General features: G+C 58.0%; 1 protein-coding gene across 4 annotated transcripts; it reads right to left on the minus strand.

Moving 5' to 3' along the window:
- Positions 1-211: 211 nt before the first annotated feature.
- CDH16 (cadherin 16) lies at positions 212-9,824 on the minus strand. 4 transcript variants are annotated; one of them, XM_008702503.2, is made up of 18 exons: positions 9,780-9,824; positions 9,413-9,496; positions 8,853-9,008; positions 8,644-8,782; positions 8,141-8,299; positions 7,179-7,375; positions 6,442-6,564; positions 6,082-6,232; positions 5,638-5,865; positions 5,480-5,556; positions 5,217-5,405; positions 4,873-5,114; positions 4,171-4,296; positions 3,540-3,546; positions 3,167-3,293; positions 2,912-3,019; positions 2,489-2,605; positions 212-1,719 (listed from the first exon to the last, which is right to left on the minus strand). In XM_008702503.2, exons 1-18 carry the CDS (start codon positions 9,822-9,824, stop codon positions 1,622-1,624), a joined length of 2,373 nt encoding a protein of 790 aa, XP_008700725.2. In that variant the 3' UTR covers positions 212-1,621. The 4 variants fall into 4 exon arrangements, with proteins under 4 accessions (XP_008700725.2, XP_008700724.2, XP_008700723.2 ...); XM_008702502.2 differs by lacking the exon at positions 3,540-3,546 and having other exon boundaries at positions 3,167-3,359; positions 4,176-4,296; XM_008702501.2 differs by lacking the exon at positions 3,540-3,546 and having other exon boundaries at positions 3,167-3,409; positions 4,163-4,296.
- Between the last annotated feature and the right edge of the window lie 314 nt (positions 9,825-10,138).

Genomic DNA, 10,138 nt, shown 5'->3' on the forward strand with positions numbered 1-10,138 from the left:
GGATCCTGGGAGAGGGACAGGAAGCTCTGCTTGGGGGCGCCTGGGTGGCGCAGTCGTTAAAGCGTCTGCCTTCGGCTCAGGGCGTGATCCTGGCGATCCGGGATCGAGTCCCACATCAGGCTCTTCCGCTGTGAGCCTGCTTCTTCCTCTCCCACTCCCCCTGCTGTGTTCCCTCTCTCGCTGGCTATCTCTCTGTCACATAAATAAAATCTTTAAAAAAAAATAAAAAAAATAAAAAAAAAAAAAGGAAGCTCTGCTTGGACCTCAGTAGTTAGCAGAACCTCACGTTGGGGTGTGGGCGTGTGTGTACATGTGTGTGTGTGTGTGTGTGTGTGTGTGTGCTGGGCCCAGGATGGCTGGGACTGGCCTCACAGTCCCTCCCTGGGCTGGGGATCCTCTGTGAGTCTCTCAGACTCTTCAGCCCAGCCAGGATGCCCACTCCATCTCTCTTGGTTGGGCTTGGCCTGCATCCCACAGAATCTGCCAGGAGCGGAGAGATTATCTCCTAAAAATAGGGCCTGGGCCCCACAGAGGTTGTTTTTCTCCCTTCCCCGTGATTTACCATCATCAGCTCAGGGTGCCTGGGACAGCAAGTCCCACCCTGGCTTCCCAGAGACGGTTGGGATGGGTGCATGGGGGATCAGCATGCATCTAGAGTCAGTCAAGGGTCAGGGATTGGAGGTCGGCCTGGAAGTGTGGTTAGGGCTCAGCAGGGCACCAGGGTCATGGCTTAACCTTGGGTCAGGGGAAGGGGTTCATCTGGGGCAGGGGCAGCTTCAGGGTGAGCCATGGGGTTTCCTGTCTCTCTGATTCCCTCTTCTCTGACTTTCTGCAGATCCCGCCCCCCCCCACACCCACCATCCTGTATATGAAAACCAGAGGTGCGCTGGGGCCTGCGCTGGGGCAGAGGGACCCATTCCCAACCTCACCTCTCCTGTTCCAGCCCTATTAGACCCTCATGATTCCAGTGCAGACCCTTCTTAAGACTGTGGGACCTCTGCCCACCATGTGCAGGCGACTCACGCAGATAGAGCAGCGTGTTTGCACACGAGCACGGCACATAGACTCACAGGTGCCCTCCTCTAGCAAATATGTCCCGGAGAACACAAAATGAACTCTCAAGGACACCCTCCTCAACTCGACCCCTCCGGGGTCTGCAGCCAGCCATGGTCTCCAAATGCCCATAGAAATGATCCACCTTGCTCCAACGTCAAGTTCTCCCCAAGAACCGATATTATACCCCCATGCCCTCCTCATAGGGGACCCAGGCTTGTCCCTCAAGCCCCTAGACCCTTTCTGCGCAGAAGGAGATGGGAAAGGAATGAAGGTTGACATGGGTAATGTACACATGCACATGACTCTGAGATGCAGGCACAGCCCATGCCCTGCTCTCCGAGGCTTTATTGGTGGACAAACGTGGCCCTGTGTGGAACACTCCCACAGGCAGCCCATAAAGTCAGGGTTTAGGCTGTACAGACTTGTCTGGTGATGTTGCCTCCAACCCAGGGCAGGTGAAGGGGCTCCTACTCTGTACTAGGCCCCCGTGATCGGCAGTGCTGGGCCCTCTCCCAGGGGACTCGGAGGCAGAGGCCAAGTTCCCAGCTGGGGCTGCCTGGACCATTCAAACTGCCACCTTCAGGGGCACGCTCTCCACTGGCTGATCTAGGTCCTTCTTCCTCGCCAGGGTCAAGTGAGTGAAGATGAAGATGAGGAAGATGCCTGAAGGGCCCAAGAGGGATGGATCAGCTCTCAGAAGGAGCCGTGGGGCTTGTCCACCACCCTGCTATTGGTAGTGGTTTAAAAGGAAGCAAGGTTTCCTAGACAGCATTCGCCATGCTGGGTGCATATGACTGTGGTCCTGGGGCCAGAAAAAGCCTGACTGCTTGGCCTGCGGCTGTCCAGAACACCCCAGCCTCCAAAGTCCCCTTCTCTGGGACACAGTTCAGTGGGAGTCATCCGGGAGCCAGTGAGCTGTTTCCATAGACTCAGAATAAGGCACATGGTAGCATTGTGCTAGAACCACCACCACCACCAACAACAACAACAACAAAACAGCCAGGGAAAAATCTAGAGGACTAAAGAAATCAAGGGGATAAAGAGGGAGGCTTGAACTAAAGGGATTAGGCTGGAAAGACCTGGGCTCTGCCACATTCTGGCTGTGTGACCTCAGACAAGTCACTTAACCTCTCTGAGCCTCAGGGACCTCATCTGGAAAATGGGGAGATGTCACAATCCACCTCACAGGGTTGTGAAGAGGATTCAATGTGATAATCCTATATTACACAGTCAACGTGTAATAATGTAACAGTAAATGCTGTTATCAATGACGACGATGGCGGCTACGATTGCACGAAGCAGGAACATGATGACTGGGAGAGCTGTGGGGACCAGCCCTGGGGAGCACTGTGGGACCGGGCACGGTGCACCTGGAGGCTGTAACTCCGACCCTCCGTCTCCCTCCCCCACTCAAGAGCCCAGCATCCATTACCTATTGCCATCAAGGTGCCCACGAGGATGCCCACTGCCGACAGCTTCGTGGGCATGCCCTTCATGCGGCCCACCTTGCGCACGCACTGCCCCTCCACGTTGCAGCGACACACAATCACTGGGGGACAGGGGGCCAGGGAGGAAGGTAAAGGCAGTGGGGGCGGGCCCTAAAGCAAATCGGAGGCTCCAGCACAGCCTGCTCATATACGTTTACGTGCACACATGTGTGTTTACGTGTGGGGGGTGGGTGCATACTCCTCTGTGGTGCCTCTGTGCACAGGCATCTGTGTGCCTGGCCACAGATGTGCAGGTGTGCACGGGCATTTGTAGTCCCTGTGAACCTGCCTGTGTGTATGCCCGGCCCCTCCCCCTGCATCCCAACCGTTTCCCCGGGAACTGCAGGCACACAGCGCCCTGGCCTCACCTCGGATCAGGAGCTGCCACGTCCGGGCATCGTGGCTGACAACTACTGGCACGACGTGCTCACGTGGCTCCACCCAGTGCAGGGCCAGGGTGAGGTAGGCATGGGAACCTGTGGGACAGCAAGCAGTGACCAGAGTCTCTGGCCTGGACAGGCCTGAGGCCCAGCTCTGCCCCCACAGCTCAAGGGCGTCTCATTTCCAAGAGCCCCACCACTTCCCACCTTGGCCACCGTCACCCGCATTTCCCCACCACACACCGTTGAGAGCCTGGAGGTGCCAATCCCGCCGCACCGTCGGGTTGGGGCCAAGGGCAAAGCTGTAGGGACCATGCCCACCAGCCAGGTCAGGGTCCTCGCCAGGTCCACTGATAACCACGCCATGGTCCTGGCGGGGTGTGCAGAGATGTCGGGTGGGTACAGGGTTCAGGGTTGGGGCCCAGGCAGAAGGAGACTTCAGAAAGCGGATCACGAGGGTTGCAGAGGTGCTCAGGGTCGGCTCGTCTGCGGAGGAGGCAGTGCCAAGCTAGCCCTGGGCCCGTAGATCTCACCCTGCTGAGTCTCTGCCACACCTGCTTTACCCTACCCCTCCTCCCCATCCCCAGCAGCACCCTCGCACCTGTCTCTTCCTCACAGTGCACCTTGCCCCCCCTTCACTATCCAAATAGTTGCCAGGCCTTTCTGGATGCCAGGCTCGCCCTCACCCCCCATCCCAACCACCGGTGCCAGGGCCCAACAATGCAGAGATGCTCTGACTGTAGGGCAGCTCACTTCGGCTGTCTGTCGTGCACCACATGACAGTCCAGCCCAGAGCTGAGACCGATCTCCCTGACATAGCCAGCTTTTCTTCTGGTCACTGTGGCATTCAGAGCCCTCCATACCTGGCTTCAGTGTCCCATTCAGGCTTACGTACTGGCTTGCCTGCCATAGACATGGCCCCTGGCACTCCTTCCACCTGCCTGGCCCCACAGCCTCTGCTTCTAGCCTATGTCTGAAGCCAACACCTGAGAGGCCCTCAAGGGCTAAGGGGCATGGTTGGAGGATTGTAAGTGTCCAGTGAGGAGCGTGCTCTGAGAGGGGAAGTGGATGCCAGGCATCTCAGAGACCGACATTGGCCCCAGGTTTCATTCCTCTTGTGTGCCTGGGGCAGAGTGGATGCCAGGAGGGACCCTGGGAAGGAAGCTCAGCCCTGTCCATCTCTCTGTCTGCCCAAGGCTTACTCTCCCTGCCAGAGGCCCCACCACTGCCCGGCCATACCTTCATACCGGGCCTCCACGAGCACTGTGTACATGTCCCCAGGCTGGGCGCCTTGCAGGGGCCGGGCTATGTGCACCTCGCCAGAGACCTCCTTGATGCAGAGCCAGCCCTCTGAGTCATTGACCAGGGAGAACCTGAGGTCCAGAGAAGACAGGGGGCAGGGAGGCACTGGGACCATATATGGGGTCTTACTCAGAGTTCCCCCCCCCCAGGGCAGTGTGACCTGCTCAAGTTCCACATCCTCTCTGTGACTTGGGGGTGGCAGCACTGCCCAGGGTGCCTAGTTTCTCTCCCCAGCTTTAGGGACTTGTTGAGGGACAGGGCTTGAATCATGGATATCGTGGGGAGGGAACGATCAGAGTCTGGGTGGCTTGACTCAACTCCACTAGTCTCAGGTCACCCCATAAAGGGACAGGATGGGGCCAGGAAACAGACTTCGTCTGTGCTGCAGTCTGGGGGAGAGATGGGGGACGGCCTATTCAGGACACCATGGGAAGCAGCATTTGAGCGTGCATGGAGCCCTCTCTTCTCCATGCCCTCTCCAACTCACTTAGCTCTCACCCACCCTCAGGAATCACAACGTCAGCATTAGGCATGGTTTGAGGAACATTCCAGGACATAGGTCATGTGAGTCCCTTCTGAGGTCCTGGGGGTCATCCCTGGGGAGCAGGGAAGGTCTAGCCCAGCTAAGGGCTGGGCTTCTGGCTCACCTGAGGGGACTGCTTATGGGGTCTGAGGGTTGGATGGTCAGCAGGAGGGAGCCAGCTGGGGTGCTGACTGGAACAATGGCCTCGTAGCTCTCCTGGTCCAACTTTGGGGGTGGCACCAGCTTTTCCACCAGCACGGTCACTGTGGCTGTGGCTCCAGGGCCTGGGCCTGGCCCCACCAATTCTGCCACGCTCCGAACCACTACCACTAGCTTGTGGCTCGAAGCTGCCTCATAGCTGAGGTTCTAGAAGCAACAGGGTCTGGGTCACTGTCTGGGCCAGGGTATGGAACATTGGTGCATGCATGTGGGTATATGTGTGCCCCTTCCCCAGCCCCAGCCCCTTACCTTGAGGAGTCGGAGTTCAACATGACTGGAGTCTGGCTCCCAATCCAGGCCGAAGGTCCCCGCCACATCCCCCGCCTCAATGGCAAAGTCCATGAGACGGAAGGCAGGTTCAAGGTCAGCATCAGTGGCCATGAGCGTGGCGACCAGAGTCCCTGGTTCTGCGTCCTCAGGGAGGCTTACAGGCTCAATCTGGGAGAGGTGGGGAGGGGCCATGAGCCCCTCATCAGTACCTTCCCAAGGTCTCCTCCCCTGTTCCTGCTTACCTGGGAAATGGTGAACTCGGGGGCATGGTCATTGATGTCTGTGATTGTGACAGCAACCTCACATGTGCTGCTGAGGCCTGAGGCAGGAGAGGGCATGTTGGAGAGACCAGGAAAGGAACAGGGAGGGAGAGAGCCCGGGTCGCCATCGGGGCACTTACTGCCCTCAGCTCCTCCTCGGTCAGCGGCCATCACCCGAAGCAGGATGTTCTGGGCGGCCCGGAGGGGGGCATCCCCCAGTGTCACGCTGCCTGAGGTGAAGTCCAGCTCGAAGGCCCTTCCATCTGCTCCCTCCTCGGGCTCAGGGCTCAGCAGCTGATACACGATATGGGAATTGGGGGAACCGGGGGCATCCATGTCCTCTGCCGACAGCGTAGTCACCTCGGTGCCTGTGAAGACAGCACCCACCTGGGTGGGATCACAGCCCAATCTGGAGGCCTCACTCCACCCACTCCTCTTTTGTGCCAGACCAAACCTGAGCTCGTGGGAAGGGAGGGACATTGATAGAGGGGCCGCAGGTTGGCCCCATCCCAAAGAAGAACAAAATGGGATGGGTCACGAGGACTTTAACCCCCCTGCATCCCCCCACAAGGCCCATAGCCCACCTGGGGGGCTGAGCTCAGGAATGCTGACTGGGGAGTCACTTAGGGGGCAGACAGGTGCATTGTCGTTCTCATCCGCCACTACCACGCGCAGCTCCAGAGGCTCTGTGTAGTCCTCACCGCGGGTGTTCTGAGCCTGCACCTGGAGTAGGTACTGAAGTGGGCAGTGGAGGGCTTCAGATGAAGGCCAAGGGCAGTTCCAGCCTGGCCTGGGTCTGCATTCCCTTCTGGTGGCCAGCTGCAGCTCTTCCGGGTGCTCTTCCACTGCCTCAGTGCCTGTGAGGGATGCAACACCCCCAGAAGCCAACCGGACAGTGACCAGGCACCCCTCAGCCTGCCCTCCTGGCTTCCCCCTCACCTCACCTCAGCCTGGGCTTCTCGGTCCAGCTCCTCGGTCACATAGAGTGTCCCCTCTGCATCCACATCAAAGGGTCCAGGGGGCCGGCTCTCCAGGTGGTAACGCACATCTCTCCCACTCCAGTGTACCTGGCAGTGCGGCACAGCATGAGGGCACCCCGGGATGAGGGGCAGGAGCAGCCCATGTCAGCTCTTATGCGTCGACTCTTCCTGGGTGGGGAGCCTGCTGTGGGACGTCAGGCAAGGTGCTCTCCTCCCTGGAGCCCAAGGTAGGATCCTTTTGTTTGGGACACTTGTTGTTATAGCAAGTCCCTTGTGGCCCTGGCCCTCGCCTGGTCCCTGCCCAAGGCGCCTGAATGACCAGGTTGTGTTATTCTCTGCCCACTTGGGCTGGACCTGATCCCAGGGCATTCCTCGAGGAGGTTTGAGACATTCCAAGCCTGGGTGACAATCCCCATGGCAGCAGGGCGGTGGCAGCTGTTCTCCCTGAGGAAGACTGGGCCAAGGTCAGGTCAGGGCCCAGAGCCACGGTGGCCAGAAGATAGCAGGTGAGGGGCTGTGGTCCCAGGGCCTTGGACACCTTACTCCATCATGGGAACTGATGGGGACAGTAGAGGGAGGAACACAGGTATGGGAGGAGCAGAGGTCAAGCTGGGTCTCAGGTCCACCCCCCAAATCTTGAGACTCTGACCCAGTTGTACCAGCCATTGGGCTACTTCAGCCACTGACAGCCACTCACTCACCTGGGCAATGTGGTGTGGGTATGGAACTTTGAGATTCTCTGCCAGGTGGATAGGATCCAGGGGCACCCAGGTGTTCTCTACTATGGAGACATCTATGGTGGCTGTGGCCTGGTGGCCCGAAGCCTGGTCACCCATGTCCTTGACCTGTACCAACAGCCGGTAGGGACCTTCCGCAGCCTGGTCTAGGCTGGTGCTTCCTAGAAGGAGCAGGCTGGTCAGCTGAGCAGGAGTCCAGGGCATCCTTCTCAGTGAGGTAACAAACACAAAGCCAAGCATACGGCAGGTGGTCAGGATGCCCTCTGGGCCCAACGGTGAGAAAAACTTCTAGCACCAGAGTGAGCACCCAAGCAGGACTTGAAGTCTGCAAAGTCATTTCCAGATCTATCCACACAATGAATGGCTGATGGACTGGGTGACTAGGATGAGGGTAGGGGTCCGTGGGTGGATGGGGAGATGAGTAGATAACTGGCTGGATGAATGAATGGTTGACTAGGCAAATGGGTGGGGAGTCAGGCGTGTGGATGGATTAGTTTGGATAGGTATTTGAATAGATGGGCTGCATACGTGGCTGGGTGGTAGATGGGTGAAAGTGTGACTGGTGGATGCATTGTTAGCTTTTCTTTCCATCCCCATCCTGTGCCCCTGGCCTGAACTCCCAGGTCCAGGTCTCCCTTACAATCAGTCCAAAGGTCTCCCAGCAACATCCTAGGCTACAACCCCTCAGGTCTCTCCTATCCTTGCCCCTCAGGCTTGGGTGTCCAGAGTGTAGGTCTGAGGCTACTCTGTTCACACCATTTTTTCTCTCCATGCATGGTTCAAGCCTTTTGCCTTGCCACTCTCCACCTAGAATACTCTTTCTTCTTCATCTCTCAAGCTCCAACCCATCCTACTATTACAGCTCACATGCCCCTTCCCCAACTTTCCCTGACCCTCTCCCCTCATCACACCCAGCTCAGGCTCACCCTCAGGGCTGAGGGCCAGAGCCCCCAGCCGAGGCTCCAGCTGGAACATGTCTGGGGAAGGCTGGGCTGGGGCTTGGTTCAGGATGTAGAATCGGAGATCTGAGTTGGCTGTGCCCGGCTCATCCTTGTCCGAAGCCTCAAGGAAGAGGAAGGGGATGCCTGGTGTGTGTGGAGAGGGCAAACCATAAGGGGTGCAGGGGGTGGGAAGAGTTTCCCATGCCTCCCCCATCTCTCCCTGGTACTTCCTTCCATATGCATCATCATATTGGGACGCTGGAGGTGAGCCACAGATTTTTCAGCCCGCTCTGGAGGGGAGCAAACGGAGGCCAAGAGTGGATGGGACTGGAGGACTCTCAGTGGGGTGGGGGAAGTGGGATGGCACAGAAATGGGAAGGGGCAGCTCGAACCCTGTCTGCCTGTCCTTATGCCAACAGCTGCCCATCTCTTTACTCTCTGTTTTCTCCCGCCTGACCCATTGTTCCCTGGTGGCCCTGGGCACTCACCAGGCCTGGTGCCCTGGCTCAGCTGAACTCTGTAGATGAACTGAGAGAAGTGAGGCACCTGGTCATTCTCATCCTTCACACACACAAGCACAGGCTGCGGGCCCCACAAAACACGTCCATCCTCAGTCTCCAGGGTGACCTGGCAGGGAAAGCTCGTCAGCGCCCTGGCTGGCCTTCACTGTTCTCCCCGATGTCTGGCCCGGTCATACCTTTAGCCAGTACTCCGCTCGTTCCTCTCGGTCCAGGGCCCTGGTCATCAGCAAGAAGCCAGACTCTGGATCCACAGCAAAGGGGCCCTCAGCTGCCACGTCATGGGTCCCCGACAGCACAATCTCACCCTCAGTCTCCTCAGGGGGCAGTGGCAGCTGTGGGGGAGAACAGAGGTAAAGGCAGTGGGAGCCAGGCCTGGGGGGCCTCCACCCAATGGCCCCATTTTATATGTGGGGAAACTGAGGCTCAGAGAGGGTTAGCACTTGCTGGAAGTCACACAGCCAGTAAATCACAGGACCAACATTTAAAGCCACAGCTCTTTCCCCTCTACTTAATACTCCCCAGTACTTCCCGCCCTCCTTTCTAAAGCTCAAAACTCCACCACCAATAGTTTATTAAAGCCCTACTTCCTTCTGGAATTGAAATTTTGTTAGTCATTCACACTATATCACATACTGTCCGGATTGAAAGAAAGACAGAGCAAGAAAGAGATAGAAAGGCTGGAGGTGGGGGAAGCGGGACGTGGGGGGAGGGGAGCCCATCCAGCTCTTAGATTCACCTTGATCAGGTACAAGGGGAAATTTCCACCATAGTTTTCTGGGACTTCCACATACAATTCTGCAGACTGGACCTTGGCGAAAACCTGGGAGAGGATTCTCACCTTGCCTCCAGGCTTTACCTTCCTGTCATGGGTGCCTGACAAGGAAGGGGAATTTCTGCCCCTTCCATGGGCCTGCCCATACCTTAGCCCATCCACCCCCTGGCCTTTGACCTCCTGATCCCACAACTGGTCTATAGCCAGCTCTGCACACCCTCGCACAGCTAGTCCCTTCCATGGTCAGTGCAACTGGTCCAGGTGGAATGGGAGACAAGGGTGCCAACGCCCAAGGTCAGGATCTGAAGGAGCCGAGTGGGGCCCCGCTCACCTGGGCTACGGAGAGGAAAAGCAGCAACAGCCAGGCAGGGACCATGGTCAGGACGGGCCTGAGGGACGTGGCAGTAAGGATCCAGCCAGATCAGTGGGCAAGGATTCCCTCCCACTACTTCCTCCCTTCATCCCCACTCAGCCCAAGCCATGGCTTCCCCAGGCCCCACAGGGTGCAACTGTCCCTTCATCAGTTGGACCTCTGCTACCTGTCACTATGGGAAAGGCAGCCAGGCCTCCTCCTGTCCCCTGTCCTTCTATACTGTCAGAGCTGCCCCTCCCCAGCCCACCCACTTGGACACTGCCCTCCACGCAGTTCCATCCTTGTCCTCTGCCTCGGCCCATTCCATACCAACAGCC

This window comes from Ursus maritimus, unplaced genomic scaffold, assembly GCF_017311325.1.
Source record: "Ursus maritimus isolate PB19 unplaced genomic scaffold, ASM1731132v1 scaffold_19, whole genome shotgun sequence".
Classification (NCBI taxonomy): domain Eukaryota; kingdom Metazoa; phylum Chordata; class Mammalia; order Carnivora; family Ursidae; genus Ursus; species Ursus maritimus.